The following is a 22,875-nucleotide window of genomic DNA, read 5'->3' as shown; positions in this document are numbered from 1 at the left end:
CACACCAAATGATACCAAAACTATGAAAGAAAACAAAAAGAAAAACCACTACCATTTGTTATCACTCTTCTATTTCAAAGAAATGACATGCAATACCCATCAAGAGTAAGAAGAGGACTCAGGATTCATGACACCCAAAAAGTAGGAAGTTCTCAGAATAAAGGATATTCCTTTATGTTAAATAAACTTAGCTTTATGATAAACTCATTATAATATTTCTGTTTTTTCTGTTTGCTGGAGATGGAAAAAATTTTATCATGGCTTGGGTTTTTGGGATAGTAATTCCCAGACTATCAGAGTGAGACCACCGACCCCCTTTGTACTGAGGCATAATTTTTGTATAGTAAAATGCGCAAATCTTAAATGTACAGCTTGAACTTTTATTTATTACACACCTGTGTAATCATTATCCATTTAGCCACTATCCAGATATAGTGGATTTTCATACCTCAGAAAATTCCTTCCTGCTTCTCTTCAGTCAGTAACCATTCCCTGCAACCATTTTTTTAACATCACAAAATTGGCAGAATCTATATTCTTCTGAGCCATTAACTGAGCAAATCCAAAGTGTGGTGAGAAACCCCAGTGAATTAACACTTTAATTAAGCACATTTAATCAATCACATTAACATTTACATAGGTTTTGAAAAATATGCCATAGGCTAGACATGTGTATTCTGTTTACAAACAATGCCTTTCTGTGTATGGACTCATGGAGCTCTTTAAAAAGCTCCAAGATCTGCTGTTTTCCTCCCATTAGGGATTCATAGCCCAAGGTCTGAGAACCAGGAGGTTAGAGCCCAGACCAAGTAGACAGGACAGGGAGTAAAAGGGCTGTGGTGGTTGGACTACTTCACATAGAAACTCACTTTAAAAAATAGATGATGGCATCATGTTTAGAAACATCTGACTTCTCCTTTTTAAAAAAACTAAATTTATATGTGTAAGTCTTTGAGTATAGTCGTGAGCAAGCTCACAGTATTCATTTTATTTACATGAGGCCATGTGTAACATCAGTCATTATTCTCATTTTTTCCCCCTTTATTGGATCTCCATGGATAGAGATTGAAAAAGGATTGGGAGATGAACATTAATCAGGTTCATGGAAAAAAATCCATCTATCCAAATTAGAACAGATTTAGGGTTTAACGGGAATAGAATGGGGAGAGAGCATGTGTTTTCCTGTGATCTGGCCAGGACCACCATTCTTTTCTAATCTAAGGACTTATTAATATTCTGGGTTTAAACATGAAGTGCTCATGTGATTACCTAGGGATGAATCATTTTCATTTTTCTGGTAGTAAATTGAGGTAAAGTATTCCCCACATACCACGTGAGAACTCACTTTCAAAACTTTCAAATGCTTTATATTCACTTTATACTGTAGGAAGAATCACACTGGTTTCTGAGACGTCATTTCTTTGCATGAATACATCACTAAATACCATCACCCGATTTATTTTAAGGATTAGTGTCGCATTACTATGAATTAATTGCTAAAAATCTAACTAGAGACAGGAGGATGCTAAGATAAATCAAATTTTCAACTCTGGAGATTGGGTAAATTCATGTTTTGTTAAGCAGTCACGTGGGCTTTGAGCTGATCACCTCCATATCACAATATTCCTACCTAGTATTGAAACTGGAGTCAGATCTGCATGTACTTGGAGCAGTTTCTGGATTGAGTACAAGACTGAAAATACACTGTGGGTAGGAACTGCTGTCCGTGTTTAGATTGTTCTGTTCCAACCATCTCTCTTTTCTTCCTCAGTGATCTCCCCTAAGTCCTGTGGATTTAGGTATGACTAAGTTTAATGAGAAGTCACCACCAGTTTCCCCAATAGCAGACATGGGGACAAGGCATTAAATGCAGAGACAACACCACCTCATTTTGTATGCTTTGGTGATATTAATGATAGTGTTTACTTTTACTCCTATGTTTGCCCTGGGGTAGGTGGATCCTTATAAGTGATTTAAAACATAACTTGATAAAGTCAGTGGGGGAAATAGAAAGGGATCATGTGCAACAGAAATGGGAGTTTGCTCTGAGAGTGGGGCTCAGTTTTTAATTAATATTGTTACGACAGTACTGTGTTCTAGCATATTGAGTCAGAGCCCTGCCTCCCCAAAACAGAGTGAGCCCTTCCCAATGAGAAGGGGGATCTGGGGGATTGGGGCTTTGTGGTCACCAGCATCACCTGAGAGCCTGTTAGGAATGTGGAATCTGGCCAGGCGTGGTGGCTTATGCCTGTAATCCCAGCACTTTGGGAGGCCGAGGCTGGTGGATCACCTGAGGCCAGGAGTTCGAGACCAACCTGGCCAACATGATGAAACCCCAGCTCTACTAAAAATATAAGAATTAGCTGGGCGTGGTGGCAGACGCCTGTAATCCTAGCTACTTGGGGGGCTGAGGCAGGAGAATCGCTTGAACCCGGGAGGCAGAGTTTGCAGTGAGCCGAGATCGCACTATTGCACTCCAGCCTGGGCGACATGAGTGAAATTCAGTCTCAAAAAAAAAAAAAAAGGAATGCGGAATCTGAGGTCCCACCCAGTCTTACCGCATCAGAATCTATACTTTAAGAAGATCACCCAGGTGACTCCTAAGCAGGGTTTTGAGAAGCCCTGTTCTAAGAAGCTTCTTCCATATCACCTGTGAACAAACAAGCAGCTGTATCCATCTAGCCACCTTTGCAGTTTGACAGTTTAGTTTGTTTAGTAAATGCTTTATTGTGTGCTTTCATAGTCCAGGTGATGTCAGACACTCAGAGCAGGCTAAGGACCTGCATTGTTTTGAGAATATGAATTAAGATGATACAGTATTTAATCCATGAGATAAAAGTGCTTTCAAAGCTCTGAGATGCTGGCTAATTGGCAGAGGTGTTGAGGAATTAATTAGTTAATTAACACTTTGAACCTTTAACATGAAAGATATCCTATAGAATTAGAAGTTAAGTCTTGACTGTTTGGTCTAATTGCCTGTTTTGTTGCCATCTGTTTTCTCATTTTCTCTAAAAAAAGAAATCCATATATTTGACTGTTAATCTTTATGCTGTCTTATGCTAACCTGCAACTGAACATGTCTAGAATTGGCTTAATTGCCTTAGAGTATCTGTCAAATAGTGACACTTTACCAAATATATTCTAGCTTTTGATGAAAAGCTAGGATGTTTGATCAAATATCTCAGCAGAAAAGTTTACTACTTTATTTTTCTTCACCCCAGAAAATGTAGCATCCATGGCAGTTCATATTGTTGGTTATGGTGTGATTCTAGGGTATTTGTAACTATGCCAATCACAAGAGACAGCAAAATAGGCAATATTTTTCTACTTTAGAAATACAAATAAATGTCGGCATCTCTTGGTCCTTCAGTACTGCATATAAAGATAGTCATTATATGATACATTATTTTAAAAAAACATTTTGGCCAGGTGCTTGGCTCATACCTGTAATCTCCGCAGTTTGGGCAGCTGAGGCAGGATCACTTGAGCTCAGGAGTTTGAGACCAGTCTAGGCAACATGGCAAAACTCAGTCTCTACAAAAAACAAAAATTAGCCAGTGGTGAGCACCTGTACTCCCAGCTACTCAGGAGGCTTAGGTGGGAGGATCTCTCAAGTCTAGGAGGCAGAGGTCGCAGTAAGCCGAGATTGCACCACAGCACTCCACCCTGGGTGATAGAGTATGACCCTGTCTCAAAAAAAATTTTTTTTCATGATCTTTTCTCATAAGGGAGAGTGAAATTTGATGAAATTTCTGCAAATGACAAAACACTTCAGAAGTTTTTCTTTTTGTTTTCCCCCTGAGGCTCATATGTATCTGAAAAGTAGGCATGATGATACTGCCTGTAATAACCAGGTTATGACATTTTTTTGAATATAGTTGTGTGTTTTAAGACAGATTACAAAAATACTTTTTCATGCGTGGTTAGTGGAATCCAACACATCTGGGTTTATGGTTATGTGACCTGGGCTGCTTAAATAGTTACACTGATTATATTAAAAAGATTAACAATCAAATTTATTGTTCTTGGAGTAAATTTTAGGGTTCAATCTTTGTTTGAAGAATAGCAAACAAAACTCTATACAACTGACTATGGTCCCAATTTTGTCTAATCTTGGAATTATTTTGTTCTCAAAAGGACTAGATAAAAATCTATAAATAATTGAACCAAAGTTTATCACCACCAACTTGAGGTATGTAGCTTACCAAGGTAAAAGCATTATCTCTATATAAAAGGCTGCTAAATTTATTCCTTCATTTTTCAAACAAATATATTTTGACAACTTACTGTGTATTGTGGACTGTTCTAATTGTTGGGAATTAATAGTGAGTTATATAAAGTCCCTGCTCTCCTGAAAATTATTCTCTAGTGGGATAAGGAGATATTGTTCCTTTGTAAAGATATATACTTACTAAATTTTAGGTGATTTGATGAAAAAGTAGAAGACAATTTGACTCTTGTTTCCCTAAGGAAGTGATATTTGAGCTTTAATCTGAAAGATGAATAAGAGGTATATGCCATTTATTCTTGGGTTGCTTGTCTAAAAAAAGCAAGCACATGAAAGGAAAGGTATTATATATCAATTTTTTTTTTTGGCAAATGGATGTCAGCAATATCTTACTGTGAATGGCTTTGCTTTTGTTCAGGAGGAGCTGCGTTGGGTCAGAGCTGGTAGACTGGCTTCTAGAACACTGTCCTTTCGTCCAGTGCAGATCTATGGCCATAGGAGTCTGGCAACTCCTACTGGACATGGGAATTATGTTATCAGGTTAGTATTATGTCTTGAAGGCACAGCATCATTATTTTATTAAGCTATCAGACGAAATACACTTGATTTTCTAGAGGATGTTACAGTCTGGATGGAAATTATTTTTGAAGATAAATGTTTGTATTCTCTCTTATTTTCTAAGTGACAGGTCATCTTTTGATTCACTTATTTCTCTTACAATTCTTGCAAAAATTATTAGATACTTGCTGATTCATAGACTAGTATTACCTGTAGGAGTCCTTCCTCTACTTCCTTTCTTCTGAACTCAATATGCTGCTTACAAACTTTTTTCAAAATCAGTGACATCTTTAGTTGCTCTAAGTGTGTGATTTATCTTGTAGTTAGGATAATCATCAGAAACTGATTTTATGAGTGGGATGTTATGCCATTTTAATTGACTAAGTAATCATGAACACTTTGATATATGACCTATGAAAATTAGCTGTTTAGACTGAACAGAAAGTAGATGTTAACTGGCAACTAAAATAGATGACGGATATCTCTTTTCTTAGTTGAGCCCAGAGAACTGAAGGATTAGAAACCGAGCAATCTGGATTATTTATTTAGCCCAGTCTCTCAGCTGCTAGTTGGTCACTGAAAAGCACTTTTTTCCTATAGGTAATAAATATCAAGGGCATACCCCTGGTCCTGTTGTGAAAGAATGGTACAGATATGGACGTGGGTGTAATCTTCTTAGATAGTCAATAGTACCTAGCACCGAATACTCTTATTTATAAAATTAGTTAACTACCTTTGAAGAATGGAGGTATTATTAGGATACTTGATAGTTTCAGGCTTTTGGTTAGCAAAACATTTTGTACTAATACGTTTTGGAAAAATCTCTAGCTCTTGATTCCTTTAACACAGGGTTTCCCCACCTTGGTAGTATTGACATTTGGGTTAGATAGTTCTTTGTTGTGAAGGGCTGTCCTGTACATTGTAGGGTTTTTTTTAACAGCATCCCTTTTTTCTACCCTCCAATACTAGTAGCGCTCTGCCCTCCAAATGTAACAACCAAAAATGTCTAGACGTCACCAAATGTCCCCTGGGGGAGGCACAGTCACCCTAAGTTGAGAATCATTGATCTAAAACTTGCCATTGTGTTGTATTTCTGTATTACTAAATTAATTAAATATACTAATTTGCTTTGGGTCACTAAAAAAGATTTCTCCCCATCCTCTTTGAATTGTTATTGATTTTATCTGCACCTGTCTCTGAAGCAGAAAAAATATAAATACATGTGAATATGCTGGCCAAAGCTTCTAGTAGTAAAAATAGACTAGTCAGTAAGTCGTTTCCAATTCAATGGGATTATAAACATGAATGAGCTTAGAATGTATAATTATAGTCTTAACGCTGATTGCTCCCAATTATTAGGGCTTTCAATTTATCATCTGAGTTATTACTCTCTGAGTAATATCTTTTAAAAAATTGATCTATATATTTTTTGTTTCAAACAGTGGACCAGCATCTATACTTTCAAGATACTTATGTTTTCTACCAGTTTTCCTCTGATGAATGTAGCTACTTGTACTGTGAATTTGAAAGAGAAGAAGAATGGCAAAATGGTGTCAAGCTTTTACTGCAACTTGTGCCTCTCATTCCTGCCAGAGGTGGCATCTGTGAACTGTAAGTAGATGCTCTCTTGTGCCATTGTATTCTTACACTTAGACAACATTTACTATGTCTAGGGACTATATTCTGCTCTTTAAGATCACTGTCTCATTTAAGAGGGAGTTACTATCCCCATTTTTCAGATACACATTTAAAAAGATAAAATAAATTGCAGAAAATTAAATCCAGCTAATAAATAACTGGTATTTAAATCCCAGAAGCCTATGCCTAAGCATCTGTACCATGTGGTTTCTAAATTATCATTGTTATAGGAGTAGATGATCTAAATTAAGAAAAAACATATGATTGGGCTTAAGTTGGAATAAAATAGTAACTCCCATCCTATTCGCTATCCAAGTCGTGACTTTCCTAAGAGCTCAACAGAATGTTTCTGAAAATAATCTAGAAGCAACATTTGGCAAATTAAAACACGTGAATCATCACATGAAGATACTGAATCACTATATGATTAAAATGAATTAAAATTAATTAGGGAAGGCTTGGGAACAGGACTTGAGTCATGATGTGGTGATTCTGACATGACTTTGTTTATCCATGGTGATAGCTTATTTTAGAATTATGAGTTATGGATTAAAATTTCAGTTAAAAACTATTACATATGCAGAACACTTCAGTGTCCAGAATGCTTTCCCATATTGTTGACTCTTTCACTTCTATGATATTAGTGGGCCAAGCAGTATGGTCTTTATGTCATAGATAAGAAAGTAGGTTCAGAGAGAAATACCTGTATAACCATAACAAGGGTAACTCTTATTAGTTAAAAAAATGACAGTTGACTGTTGAGAAGGAGGTGGAGCAAGATTAGGGAATTGAAGTCTCCACCAATTGTCTCCCAGGCAATGACCCTAATTTAACAACTATCTACACAGAAAAAAACACCTTCATAAGAACCAAAAATCAGGTGAGCACTCATAATACCCGGTTATAGTTCCATATTGCTGAAAGAAGCACTGAAGAAATAGAAAAAACAGTACTGAATCACTGATACCACCTCACCTCCACCATTTACACCAGCGTGTACAATAGACACAAATAAAATTAAATACCTAGGAACTAACCAGAGAAGTGAAAGATCTCTATAATGAAAACTGTAAACACTGATGAAGGAAATCCAAGAGGACACCACAAATGGAAAAAATATTTCATGTTCATGGATTAGAATAATCAATGTTGTTAAAATATCCATATTACCCAAAGCAATCTACAGATTCAATGCAATCCCAACCAAAATACCAATGACATTCTTCCCAGAAATAGAAAAAACAATCCTAAAATTTATATGAAACCACAAAAGATCCGGAATAGCCAAGGCTACCCTAAGCAAAAACAGCAAAACTGGAGGAATCACATTACCTGACTTCAAATTATGCTACAGAGCTATAGTAACCCAAACAGCATGGTAATTGCATGAAAACAGACACATAGACCAATGGAACAGAATGGAGAACCCAGAAACAAACCCACACACCTACAGTGAACTCGTTTTCAACAAGGTGCCAAGACATGCACTGAGGAAGACACAGTCTCTTTAATAAATGGTGCTGGGAAAACTGGCTATCCACATGCAGAAGAATGAAACTAGACCCCTATCTCTCACCATATAAAAAATCTAATCAAAATGGTTTAAAGACTTTTAGAGCTCAAACTATGAAACTACAAGATTGGGGAAAATTTTCAGGAAATTGATCTGGCTAAAAATTTCTTGAGCAATACTCCACAAGCACAGGCAACTAATGCAAAAATGGACAAATGGGATCACATTAAGTTGAAAATCTTCCTGCCCAGCAAGGATACAATGAACAGAGTGAAGAGACAACCCACAGAATGGGAGAAAATATTTGTAAGCTACCCATCTGGCAAGGGATTAATAACCAGAATATATAAGGAACTCAACTCTATAGGAAAAAATCTAATGATTCAATTTAAAAATGGGCAAAAGATCTGAATAGACATTTCTCAAAAAAAGACATACAAATGACAAACAGGTTTATGAAAAGGTGTTCAGCACCACTGATCATCAGAGAAATGCAAATCAAAACTACAGTGAGATATCATTTCACCCCAGTTAAAATGGCTTATATTCAAAAGACAATGGCTTATGTTCAAAAGACAGCAATTACAAATGCTGAGGAGGATGCAGAGAAAAGGGAACCCTTGTACACTGTTGGTGGGGATGTAAATTAGTACAACCATTATGGAGAACAGTTTGAAGTTTCTCAAAAAAGTAAAAATTGAGCAACCATAGTATCCAGTAATCCCACTGCTGAGTGTATACACAAAAGAAAGGTTATATATCAAAAGGATACCTGCACTCCTATGTTTTTTGCATCACTGTCCACAATAGCTGAGATTAGGAAGCAACCTCTGTGTCTATCAACAGATGAATGGATAAAGAAAACGTGGTACATATACACAATGGAATACTATTCAGCCATAAAAAAGAATGAGAGATAGTCATTTGCAACAACATGGATGGAACTGGAGGGCATTATGTTGAATGACATAAGCCAGGCACAGAAAGACAAACATTGCATGTTCTTATCTGTGGGGTCTAAAAATGAAAGCAATTGAACTCATGAACACAGTAGAAGGATGGTTACCAGAGGCTAGGAAGGGTAATTGGGGACTAGTGGGGAGGTGTGGATGGTTAATGGGTACCAAAAAAAAGTTAGAAAGAATGAATAAGGCCCACTCTTTGATAGCACAACAAGGTAACCATACCAATAATAACCTAATTGTGCATTTTAAAATAGCTTAAAGAGTGCAATTGGATTTTTTGTAACTCAAAGGATAAATGCTTGAGAGGATAGGTACCCCATTCTCTATGATGTCCTTATTTCACACTGCATGCCTGTATCGAAACATCTCATGTACCCCGTAAATATATATACCTACTCTGTACCCAGAAAAATAAAAAAAAGAGAAAAAATAAATAAAATCTCCTGTTAAGTGACAATACTGAATAGTTAATATGGACTGTTTTTAGGAGAATAAGCTTCAGAATATTGATGAGACTGTGCTAATAGAAAGGTTGATTGTAGAGAATGAATTTTAGATCAGGCACTGTGCTAAATGCTTTATATTCATTATTTTACTTTCAGAAGAATGTTATAAGACAGGTACTATTATTATCTCTATTAAATAAGAGGGGAATTTAGGTACAGAGATCGGGTAACCCGTCCAAGGTCACACAAGGATTAAGTGGAGTTTTAGTGTTTGAATCTGTGTGTGTCTGGCTTTAATGACTGTGCTTTTAACACCTGATATTATGTGTCCTTCCCCAGAAGTTATGGGGATCATTCTAGGACCCCTTCCCATAAAATTATAAACAGAAGCTATAAAAGTGTTAGACTAAGCTCTGGTGAAATGATTATGGATTTCCCATCACTGCTGTCTATAAAGGACCTTGCAATAGTAAAGCAGAATTCAGATACCATTCAATTGGTCTGACTCTAGGAAATGTCCTGTATTGTGATATGCTCTTAATATAGGTCAGAAGTGTCCTGAGAAAAGTCAAGGAGCAGTTCAATGAACTTTAACAAGCTTCCTAAAAAGGAGTGGCATGATTTTAAACCAGAGATGGCTGTGGCTAGCTGTGACTGTTTGGGACTGGCGTTCTTCAGCAGCTCCTTCCAGCCTTTCCTGTCCTGCACACAAGATAGAGGTGTGCATAATCCCATGTGCATGCCCAGATTCACTGGGGCATAGGACCGTGGAAATAAACTTGCAAGCTGTCCTCGTGATTTAACTCCACCTCCTTCTCTGCCACTTGGAAAACAAATTGGAATGCCAGTGAAATGACCTTGTTATAGAGAAACCTTGGGTCTACTCTAATTTCTAAAAATGAAAAATTATAAAATTTGCATCCTAATAGTAACTCCAGATTACTTGCAGTCTTTTGTCATACTGATCACTGTAAACACAAATCTTAGGCTCTGGAGTTGAGAATCGCTATATAGCATGCCATGTTTATCAGCAAGTTTTTTCTGTTGGTGTGAATGTGTGCATTTGGGAGTAGTAACTGACTCATACAGCAAAATTGTCATTGGGGAACCTATGGACCTGTCTGTTCTAAAGTACTAAATATATAAAGATAAAATTATTAAACCATTGCAGGTCTCTTCTAGAGAGAGACAGTATATACCTTTTTTTTTCAATACTACAATCATAAGCCAACTTTTATGTTATGGTAGAATGTTTTTGGCCTAATTTTGGAGATCTGAGCTTTGGCTTATCTAGACTTGGAATATACTGTGATCAGAGAAAAGATGTCCATGGACATTGTCCTCATTCAGTTGCACTGTCCCAGTACTTTCTGTGGTTGCACATGCATGATCCTATCCCATTCTTTTCACCCCTGGCCCACCCCTCTTTACTTCCTCATGCCAGTGTGATACTCTTGCTCTTTCCTCTGCTCTTCTTGCCTTTTTCCAGTCAAATTCTACCCAGCCCTCAAGGGGAAGCCCCAGTCCTGCCTTGACCACAAAACTTCCATGATGTCTCCAGTCCATGTTGCTACTGCTTTCAGTAACTTACTGCTCTTGCATTTTGTATTTAAAAAAATTCCATGCTTCCATGCCATTCTTAGTTCTATGATGCTTTGTTTCTATCCATTTTATTCAAGTGCCCTCTTGATTCTTACATTGTCCATTCATTTGCTGAAAACCCAATTTTGTGTTCCTTTTAATAACCTTTTTGACGTTTAAAGGCTACTGATACCTACCTGTGTGAGCCTATCTACGTTAGGCCCCTCTAATTTGCTGTCTTCTAAGTGTCTTCAAAATAATGCAAGGAAGCCATTTAATGGCTCTATGTAAACACAATTTTGTTCCATACAAATGCATTTCTAAAAATAGTAAAGGGGATTTTTCTCATTTAAAAAAGAACCTTTAAAGCAGGAGGGGAAATGAAGCTGTTGGAAGTTTTCTAAGCTAGTTTGAAGAAACAGAATTTTATACAAAATAACTTTTATACCCAAACTGAATAGATAATTAGAAAAAAAAAGTGACTGAATCAGTTGTCAAGGGTACTATCTCTGGGGGAAAAAAGAACAGTTATGGTATCTCCTTCCAACAGACAGCCAAATCAAGTTATCCAGAATGTACCGTTTCTAGCTCTTTTATTTTAAGCAGAGAGTCAGGGAAGAATCAGTGAGGAATGATGAAATAACAGCGTAGGAAAAGGCAGTCTAATTATTCCCTTGGGACTGGTAAGATGCTTCTAACACTACCTTGTTTGGGCCTTTAGGCTGTGAGGGAACTTGACTATTTCAATTCAGCTGTGGTTATAGCAGCTCCCAGCTTGCCAGGGGTGGGAGTGGGTAGGGCTTTGAATAGACAGTCTGTGAAGCTTGAATGCATAAAACTGTATCCTACCACTTACACAATAGTTAACATTTATGCTGTGATTAAGACATAGAGGACTGCTAAAATTTAACTCATATTACACTCAAATATGGAAAGAAAATGTAGCTTCTTTGTTTTTCTCTAAGTGATCTGATGTTTGTCTACATGAACTGCCATCCTGCAGAAATGGCCAAAAAAAAAAAAGGCGGGGGGTGGGGGGTGGGGGGAAGAAGCACCCTTTAGTAAAGTTATTCTAATATAGGAATTTAAAAAGTCTCTCTAGTTAACTTTTTAGTGTCTTTTAGTAAAAGAGCCCAGTCTCTGTATTTCTCCCTGTTTCTCAAGGTAGCCTCTGGGTACATAGCGAGTGGTCTGGGCACCTTGACCTTGGCAGAGGAGGACAGGGGAGGCTCTCCTGTCAGAGTAGGCATTTTTTCGTCCTCACTGGTCTTGCGAGTGGATGGGCAGCCAGCTCCTTTGTGCCCCTGAGATATAACTGTTCTTGGCATTCTGTTGGCGTCTGCTGTTGGAGCATGAGGCTGGTGTAAGTTGGGTGTCAGCTTGATTAATGCTGGTGGTCCTGCCTGGCTGATTGGCCTTCCTAGATGTCTGTTGGCATAGCTGATACTCCTAAGGTCTGGCTGTGGCTCCCATATACACCCTGTTCAGCCACATGGCTTCTGCTGAAACAGCCCCTTCTCTGTCCTGACTGGCTAATATTACTGTGATAGAAAGATTTTACCAAACATGCTGCCTGTCGCCACTTGGCTGACACTTCTGAAAAGTCCACAAATTTAGCTTCATACATATTTGTATCCAAAAGGGATTACAAGATCGTGGAATTTGCTTCTCTTAATGTTTAGGTGAGGAAGATGAACAGGGAGCAGAGGGTCTGGGAAAAGACAACCACTTGTCACCAGCACTCTGTGGAGCAACTTACTTACCAGGCATCTACTGATCTTAAGCTTCCGTGTTTGGCCTTGTGAGGGATATGACGATATGTAAATAATGTAAGGCCTTCAGCGACTAACAGGGGTTGAGCTCAGTTCATACAGATAGCAAGCTGGCAAGTCGTGTGCCACAAGTGATACCTGGGAGCTTATCACGAAGGTTCTGAAGCTGTGGGAAAAAAAACAAAATTATTTCCTGAGAAATGAAAATATTTCATACAGTTCATTTCTAAATTCATTAAAAAATCTGTAATTACTGTGTGGAATATTCAGCTCTTCCCAACTATTGAAAATTAGTTTTTGTTGTAGGTTATTCCTGTCTTTTGTGTTTTCTACATTTTCATTATCTTATTACATTTAACAATAGAACTGAAATGCATATTTTCAGCCTATCTACTCTTAATTTTTTTTTTTTTTTTTTTTTTTTTGAGACGGAGTCTCACTCTGCCACCCAGACTGGAGTGCAGTGGCAAGATCTCGGCTTACTGCAAGCTCCGCCTCCCGGGTTCACACCATTCTCCTGCCGCAGCCTCTCACGTAGCTGGGACTACAGGCGCCCGCCACCACGCCCAGCTAATTTTTTGTATTTTTAGTAGAGATGGGGTTTCACTGTGTTAGCCAGGATGGTCTCGATCTCCTGACCTTGTGATCCACCCGCCTTGGCCTCCCAAAGTTCGGAGATTACAGGCGTGAGCCACCGCGCCTGGCCCTACTCTTAATTTTTTTGCTGCAAACCTTGACTTTTTGGCCTCTTGTTTATGAGACGTTAACTATGGCAAGATAATAACGAATTCCATTGAAGAGTCTTATGAAGAATAATCTATTGATGGAGCTACAGGTTCAGGCCAAGATGGAGCAAGTCTACTACAGCCTATCTCTTGTATTGATTACAGCTGAAACCTCTAGATAAAATACAAACAATAACTACCCGAGGCCCCTCAAAAGTAAACAAAAGCAGGCAAATTATGGAACGAAGTGAAACTTTGGAGAAGTGACCTACACAGGTGTGAGTTTTCCCTTTCCGTTTCTTTTATTTCCCAGCGTTGCCTCAAAGGCAGGCCTCAGATGTAGACAGGGAGATCAGTGGTGGCACAGTTGTCAAAATCTATAGTAGAAACCCCATCTTTCTGGCAAGAAGAATCAGGAAAATGGGTCCCTATAGTTTTGAAGAGTGTGATGGGGTGGGGTGGATGGAGAAATCCTTGTCTTGATTCTCCTTTTTTCTTACAGGTTTGTCCCAGGTTCAGAGCTCTGTGGTGGTGGCAGTGCAGTCAGATGATAGAAAAGGAGTGTTTGGTTTTGTTCAGAACTGGGCAGAGGAGCCCCAGCTAGTCTGAGAGTGTAGGGGAATCCAGGAGAGGGTAAACCTAGGGAAGGGATTCATTAATTTTGTGTATGAACTACACAAATGTGAGTTTCCTGAGCTGGACATCTGTGGGACAGACCCAAGGTACCATAGAAAAGGCATTGAAAACTGAACTGCAGCTGGAATCATTGAGGCTGTATAGCATTATGTTCAAAATGGCCAGGATGTAATACAGAATTACTTAACACAAAATAATCAGGAAAATATGACCATTTGTCAAAGGAAAAGCAATTAATGTCTACCCTGAGATGACTCAGATATTGAAATTATTAAAGACTTGATAACAGCTATTTTAACTATGCCCCATTAGGTAAACAAATTTCAAATGAATAGAGGGATAGAAGTTGTTAGTCAAGAAATAGAAAACAAACAATAAAAAAAGAACCAAATGTAGTTTTAGAACTGAAAAACATACTTGAAATTAAAAATTTGTTGAATTGGCTCAATAGCAAAATAGAGGTGACCTGGAGATAGATCATTATAAATTATCCAGTGTGCAGGACAAGAAAAAAAACATTGAAAAAGATGAATAGTCTCAGGGACTTGGTGGACACTGTAGTAAAGTCTAACACATGTTGGCATCCCAGGAGAGGACAAAGAGATGGGTGCAGAAAAAAAACTTTTAAATAATGACGAAAAGCTTCCCAAATTGAGTGAGAGACAAATCTGTAGATTCAAGAGGTCCAGTGAACCCCAAACAGGAGCACTCAGAGAAACATACTCCTAGATACTTAAAAACAACTAAGAAACAAATAATGAAAATATCTTGGAGGCAGCTAGAGTAAAATGACACATTACCTACAGGAGGAGTAATGATTCAAATAATTAGAGGTTTTATGTTAGAAACCATGGAGGCCAGAAGCCAGTGGAAGAAAGTCTTTAAGGTGGGGGAGGGTGGAGGGGGGAGAAAGAACTGTCAATCCTCTACAGTGAAAACAGATTTTAAAAATGGAGGTGAAATAGACATTCTCAGATGAAGGAAAACTAACAGAATTTTTTGCTAGCTGACCGTTTCTAAAAGAAATCTAAAAGAAAAATTTCAGGTTGAATAGAAACAATATCAGAGGGAAAGTTGGAAATTCAGGAATAAAGGAAAAGCTACGTAAGTGGTAGATATTTAGATAAAAATCAAAGGCATTTTTTATTTTTATTTCTTTAAAATATATATGACTATTGAAAGGAAACATTTGGTGGGCTTTTCAGTGTATGTAGATGTAATACATATTATGATTATAACAAAAGATAATTCGGGAAGGATAAAGAGGCATATACAATAATATATTTAAAGGTAATATGATATTTGTAAAATCTACTATTTGGAAATCATCATACTTTGAAGTAACTCATGGGTGAAAGAGGAAGTCCCAAAGGAAATAAGGAATATTTAGTATAGAATGTACATTAAAACATAACATGCTCAAAATTATGGGATGCAGCTAAAGCAATACTTAGAGGAAAATCGATAGATTTTAATGCTTATATTAGGAAAGAATAAATGTCTTAGATCAATGATCAGGGCTTCCACCTCAGAAAGCTAGCCAAAGAAAAACAAACTACAAAGAAGAAATTAATAAAGATAACAAAAATCGATGTAAGTGAAAAGAAATTAGAAAAAAAAATAAACTAAGTTGGTTCTTTGGAAAAAAAAAAAAGTACGAAATCTCTCACCAGAGTGTTGAAGAAAACAAAAAGACAAATTGCCAATATCAGGAATAAAAGAAGGAATATCACTGCAGACTTACATTTGAAAGCTAACAAATGAATATTATGAACAACTATATGATCATTAATTTGAAAACTTAGGTGGAATGGACACATTCTTTGAAAGACATTAACTACCTATGGTCCTTCAACAAGAATCTGAATAGAATTATGTATACTAAAGTAATTGAATTTGTAGTTGATGCCCTTCAAACAAGGAAACAATGGGCTTACATAAGTTTACTGGCAGATTTAACTAAACATTTAAAAAATAACTTAAGTCATTTCTCCTATCCAAGTACGAACCAGGCCCAATCCTGCTTAGCCTCTAAGATAGGACAAGATCGGGCACCTTCAGGGTTGTATGACCATAGACAAATTATGTCATTTCTATACAGCCTCTTTCAGAAAATTAAAGAGGAGTGACTGTTTCACATTCATTTTATGAGGCCAGCACTGTCATGACAAATTTCAGAGAAAGAAAACAGTAAGGCTGGGCGCGGTGGCTCATGCCTGTAATCCCTACACTTTGGGAGTCTGAGGCGGGCGGATCACGTGAGGACAGAAGTTTGAGACCAGCCTGACCAATATGGAGAAACCCCATCTCTACTAAAATACAAAAAAATTAGCCAGGCGTGGTGGTGCATGGCTGTAATCCCAGCTACTAGGGAGACTGAAGCAGGGGAATTGCTTGAACTGGGGTGGCAGAGGTTGCAGTGACCCAAGATCACGCCATTGCACTCCAGCCTGGGCAACAAGAGTGAAACTCCATCTCAAAAAAAAAAAAAAAAACGAAAAACAGAACAGTATGACTCATTAGTATAGACACAATCTTCCTCACATATAAAAATTATAAATACATTATGAAAAAGGGGAGTTTACCCTAGGAATACAAGGATGGCTCAACACTCAAAAATCATTCAATATAATTCACCATATTCACAAGCTAAAAATAGAGAAATTATATGATAAATTTTATAGATGCAGAGAAAGAATTAGAGAAAATGTAACCCTTCAAGATAAAAATTCTCAGAAAAATAGAAATATAAGAGAACTTCCTCAATCTGATAAGACTTTATACAAAACCCATAGCTTGCATCATACTTAATGGTAAAAGACTAAATGCTTGCCTACTAAGATCAGAACAAGGCTAATATATCTTCTTTTAGTATACCTCTTCCGCTCAGCCCAGTGCAAAAAGTCAAGAAAAAGAGATAAAAGGCATATATTTGGAGGAAAACATAAAGCCATCTCTCTTTGCAGATGACATAGTTATATACATAAAAAAATCACAGGATCAATACTTCCTCTCTCTTCAGCCATCACTGGCCATGGCCATCTAGCGTCTTGTTCTGTCAGATTTTAAAGGTAGATGGAAGAGGTGGTTCGTTAAGGAGTCTAAGGATGGTCAGTCTCATTTTATATTCATGGCCTTTAATCTTGAGTGGGTTTTCAATGCTGTGGGGTGGTCCTGTTCATTTCTTGGTATATTCAGTCTCCTAGAAAACTGTATCACAATTGCTCCCCTCTTACCTCTTTTTCCTTGCTTTTTATTTCATTGAAAGGAACATTTTAAAAACTATCTTTCTCATGTTTTATTTACCAAATCTGTCAACCTGCCTGCATCTGTATTGGTGGACTCTATCTTTGCTCCTGATAAAAATGGATGCATTGTCCACATTCTTATTTAAGGTCAGTTTCCTCACATTGTGCACTGATCCCGTCTCTGCACCCCTACTCAAGGATCTCATTTCTGAAATCTCATTTTTTTCCTGCTTCATCAGCTTTTTCCTCTACTGGATTGTTCTTTTCAGCATGTGTTGATATTTCCCTATATCTCCCTCTAGCTGCTGCACAATGTCTCTGTTCCCTTTTACAGCAAAACTCTTCAAAAGATATATTTATGGTTACTTTCTCTACCTCTTCTATTCTTTTCTGAATCTACTCCATTCAGGCTTTCGACAGTACCACTCCACTGAAGGCAACCTTGTCAAGATCACAGAAGTCTTCCATGTTGCCAAATGCCAAAATGCTGATTTTTCCGTCCTCATCTTACTTGACATGACAGCAGCATTTGGCACACAGTTTTTCCACTTGGCCTCTAGGATAACATCTCTTGGCTCTTCTGTCTCACTAGCTGCTGCTTTTAAGGCTCCTTTGCTAATCCTTCCTTTTCCTGATTGTATTAACTGTGTTTCAGTGCTTTGACATCTGGGGCCTTGCTGACCCTGGAGAGACTGCCCAACCCAGGAATAGTCCATTCCTAGAGATAGTAGAGAACTTACCTGCTAGCTTTGCTGGGAGCATACCTTTCATAGGTAAGCCAGCCATTCCAGAGCTCATAACATAACCACTTTTTTTATTGGGCTTTCACCTTCTGGGCTACTTTTCACCTGCCCTAATCACCCCAGCTCCAGGTACCAAACAGTTAGGGGCAGTCCCTATGCTTTTGGTCCTGCTGAAGTTAATCAAACAGTCTATCCTCAGCCTGTTTACCCTGCCTTACCCGTTCTATTCTGGGGAAATCACAATAAAGGTTATTTCCCACATTTTCCCCCATGTCCTCTGCCTCCTGACTGACACTGGTGCCTCCCTGTGTGGCTCCTCCTTGTGTGTCATCCCCCCTCCTCTTGGGAACTGTGAGTAAAATCTGTCTTTTTAATGCCAGTCATCTCTTGAGCTGTTTGCCTCAGATTATTCAGACTGGCTGTCCCTAAATAATGAAACCTACATTTTGAAGCAGTGACCTCTAAACACAGTAGAGGTCAGTCTTGGACTTCTCTTATTTCTTCTGCTCTCACTTTGGATGTGCCCTCACCCAGTCATGTACTTAACATCGTCTCACAGTGATGGTTTCCAAAATTCAGGTCCCTGTCTCCTCTTACCACCCTATACAAAATAGCACCTCCACCACCCCCTCACTTCTGCCTCCTTTGTTCTCCTTATCCTGCCTGGTTTTTTCTTACTACCTGATGTTTATTAGCAACATGAGACATCCCTTGGCCTCCTTAGTTTCTGAAATGGTGATGGATTCACACTCTCTGGCCAGAGAGCTTAAGTTCAAGTCTGCTATTCCGAAGTCCGAAGCCTACCCTTTGTACTCCTAACTTAACTTTTCCTAATTAGATCCTCATGACACTGGGAGAGGAGGAAATACCGTGTGGGTAAACAAACTTTTTTTTTTTTTAGTATTTTTCAAAAAATTTTTGTGATGGAACTTGGCATAAGATTTGTATTGGCATCATAAGTGAACAAAATTTCCACTTATTACTTTAAACTGTTTTTGTAAAAAGTGTTATGAAATCAGCTAGTCCTAGTCTTTGTGATTACTCATTACCTCCTCTCCCAAGGAAACACTAAGTCCTTCAAAATTTCCATTGTTTATAGACAAGGCTTATTTCAGGTGTGGGAACAGATTGCTTATCTTTATCAGAGTACACTTATATTTAAGAGTAGTACAGGAATTTTGCAAAAATTGGACATCTAGGCCTGATTATATTAGCATGTGAAATTGAGCCATCTAATTAAATATTAAACATTAATACTCAAATCCTCAAAATCAAATGTGAAAAATCTAATTTTATTCAGTTTAGATTAATATATAACTATACACTCTGGACTCTTAATGAAACCTTTCCCATTCATAATTCCCATTTAGTACATTTTTTCTATAAGCATAACTAGTAGCCGGATGCTGTGAAAAATCATCTTCTCTTGAGAAGGTGAACAGTGTTTGTATTCATGATATCAAAGATCTCAAGAAAAATCTAATTCTCATTCTTCCACCATCCCACTTCTTTTTTCATAGGGATTTGCTTTGTTAAGCAAAACTTACTTGTCTAGAATATAGACATCATGGGTAGGGGAAATGGGGAGATGTTGATCAAAGCATACAAACTTTCATTTATTAAATTGAGCAAGTTCTGGAGGTCTGGAGGTCTAATGTACAGCATGAGTGGTGATGGGTGTTAATAAATTTGATTGTGCTAATCACAGTGTATTCACAAATAATCATGTGGCACACCTTGAATAGATATCTTTGTTAATTACATATTTTTAAGTATAAAAAGATTTTGGCTTTGTGCTAAGTGAGACGGGAAGTCATTCAAGGATTTTGAGTAGAGGGACATGAACTAACTTACATTTTAGCAAGACTATGCTGGCTTCTGGGTCCAGGTGAGAGATGTTGTGGCTGGGACCACAGTGGCAGTGATGGAGGTGGTGAGACGTGGTCAGGTGAGAGATATGTCTTGAAGAGCCAGTAGGATTTCAGGGTGGATACAAGGTAGAGTATGAGAGAAAGGGGTTCAAGGATGACTTCCAGTTGGAAGGATGGAGTTGCCATCTATTAAGGTGACGAAGACTATAGGAAGGGCAGGGCTTTTTGTTATTTTCCTTTTGGGTAGGAGTGGACATAATGATAATGCATCCAGTTTGATGGTTAGAGGGATGAGGGTGGAGGACCATAGGTTTTTGTCATCTCTGCATCCTCACAGTGACACCCTTAGATATTGCAGACCTCTTGAACTTACAGAGACATCTGCCTAGAGCACCAGGACTCAGCACTCTCCCCTGGAGAGTTACCAGGTCTGGCTTGGGGCACTGGTAAGCAGAGACCTTGAAAGGTAACCCAGGGAATTCCTAAAGGAGAGCATCTGTTGGCATAAACCCTCAGGGAGGGATTTTCCTTCCAGGGGTCACTCTATTTCTCTTCTCTTTCTGTCTTATGTCACTTGTCACTGTCATTACCTGCTGATTCCAGTAAGAGTTTCTTTATTTTCTTTCTCTAATCACTGACAAACTAGACCCACAGCTTCTCTCTCTCTCTCTCATTCACAAGCAGCACAGCCCCCTTTAGTAATAATGGAAAACATGCAAGTGTTATACTTGCTTTTCCTCTGCTGCATCTGTTTCCTTATTTATTTTGATTGGATAAGTGAGAACTTTGTCTTTCCTGGGTTGCACTGAAAAGTATTTACACACATTAAAACAGAATGTGTTTAAATTTTGTAAATGGTACATTTGCTAGAGAAAAGAGAGTCTGGTATTTTTGGGCGATTTAGTCTAGAGCTGAGGAGGAGGTTTAAGGTAAAAAGTGACCGTAGTGGTGAAAGAAAGGAGAGTGGCCGAGTATTGCCTTCTCTCTTCTTTCCCCCTTTTCAGGCTCTCCTGCTGTTGCCTGTTGCTACCAGTCCTGCCTTCGTGACCTTCTTTTACGCCAGGTGAGGGACAGTTGCGTGCTGGTGCAGCGGGGCATGGGGCATGTTAGCAGGGAAGGAAGAGCATTTCCGAATTCTAGAGCTCTCAGTGGGCAAGTGAGGAAAATCCTTGAAGGTTTGGAGTCTGGAGAAGAGCAGGACCAGATCTGGGTTTTAGAAAGGTGATCCTGATATCTTTAGGCATCTGGGTACAAGAAGAGAAACCAGAGACAAGCTTGTTAGAAGGTGGTTAAAATAATTTGTTCAAGCGAAGTTGAGAGCCTAGACTGTCAAAGAGGCTTGGCAGGGAAGGAAGGGAATTGAGAGGATCTGGTGACTTCCCAAAGGCCGGAGTGAGGAGGGAAGGGATGGCTCTAGGGTGAACAGGACCCATGATTCCAAGGGGAGAGCTGAGGGCAGGAGGTAAGAGAGGAGTTCAGTGTGAGTTAGGTTGAGTTAGCCTGTAAGGTACCCATGTGGGTGAAAATAAAGTTCCTGGAATTGCCACATAGAGCCACTTTGAAGGCAGATGGAAAAACAGGGCAAGCTCAGGGGAGAGCCAGAAGCTAGAGAGATACTTGGGAGTTCTGGGCTTACATCTTGGTGATTGAGGTGATAACAGTGGGATATGGGCTGTGGGACAGCTCTTGGGAGATCATCACTCTGTCCCTCTTACACATATTTCCTTAAGAGATGTTTTTGCTAAGGCATGGTTTGTGCTGGAAGATCAATGAAAGACAGTTTTGCTTCCAAACAGGGACTAAATTGTTTGTCACTAAAACAGCAGCAGCTCAACCGTTAGTTACCAGTCTCGTATACAAGAGCTTCTCTTGGAATTTTGAGTTCCTTTCAGCAGCTTGTTGAAAACAGATTCATGAGAGAATCTGTGCTAGTGCAAAATACCTCATGCTCGTTAACTAATACTTCGGGTGTCTGTTGGGGTCTGAGAAACATGAAAAGGCACAACCAGCCCATGTGTCACTACAGACACAGACAAAGCAGCAGAAGCCCTTGTTTTGTTCTTTTGCCTCTAGTGCCTTTGGTTCTTAATTTCCTGTCTTTTCAGTCACCTCAGCTTAATCACATAAATCTGGTTTGGTGGTTGAGGTTATAAAGTGTTTCCAGTCTGTTCTCAATATAACCACAGAAGCCTTGTGAATAGAGAATCTTAATAATAAAGCTTGTTCAAAATACTCATCATCCAGGTAACCTTATTAAAAAAAGATCCCAAGTTATAATGCTCAGTTCCCACAGTTTTTATTGGGCAGATTGTTAGCAAGCATCTCGAACACTTTGCTGCATGAGCGCTTAAGTTATTTGACAACATCAGCACTGCTTCATACCTGTATCTTGCAATTTTTGTAAAGGCAGTGGTTTGTAGTGCATTGCTGTGATTTGAAGGGTGGGACTTTCTTTCTGGAAAAGGGTTTAATAACATTTACAGAAACAAGAAGGCAATGCCAGAATTGATCCAACTGGCTTTTCCCTTCTTAAAGAGCTGCTTCTCAGCTGTCCCATGAGCTGGGAGAAACCCTCCTGCCCCATAAGGCTGGCGTTCCAGCTGACACACTGTAGTTACTGAGATTGAAATCAATCACTGGACTGTGATGCCGTTAATACTGCTCTGCAGGGCAGTTGCCTCCAATCCCCCCTCCGCCCCCTGTCCACAGCATATATTGAAAGGGATTGCTTGTGGAAATAGATCTTGGAGACAATTTTATATATTCAATTGCATTAGTCAATTTTTTTCTTTGACCAACCTAGGAAAAAATGTAGTTTATAAGATTGTTCTTAAGAAATAGATAATTTTGTCTGTTAGAATATGCATTTGGTGAAGCCTTTTTTCATGAATTAAGTTAAAAAGATCGTTTTCCCCAAACAAACAAACAAACAAACTGATCTTACATTGTTA

At 38.5% G+C, this 22,875-nt stretch overlaps 1 protein-coding gene across 1 annotated transcript in view; it reads left to right on the top strand.

Annotated features, from left to right (window-relative positions):
• Nucleotides 1-22,875, top strand: part of RAPGEF5 (Rap guanine nucleotide exchange factor 5) — a 240,850-nt gene that overhangs the window by 43,113 nt on the left and 174,862 nt on the right. The window contains exons 4-5 of the mRNA XM_034963787.3: nucleotides 4,647-4,768; nucleotides 6,229-6,397. Coding sequence (XP_034819678.1) covers nucleotides 4,647-4,768; nucleotides 6,229-6,397 — 291 coding nt within the window. The remainder of the gene's footprint in view (nucleotides 1-4,646; nucleotides 4,769-6,228; nucleotides 6,398-22,875) is intronic.

The sequence above is a fragment of the Pan paniscus genome, chromosome 6 (assembly GCF_029289425.2).
Source record: "Pan paniscus chromosome 6, NHGRI_mPanPan1-v2.0_pri, whole genome shotgun sequence".
In the NCBI taxonomy this organism is placed as follows: domain Eukaryota; kingdom Metazoa; phylum Chordata; class Mammalia; order Primates; family Hominidae; genus Pan; species Pan paniscus.
Note: the sequence above shows the minus strand (reverse complement) of the source record. Positions and strands in the feature narration are given on the sequence as shown.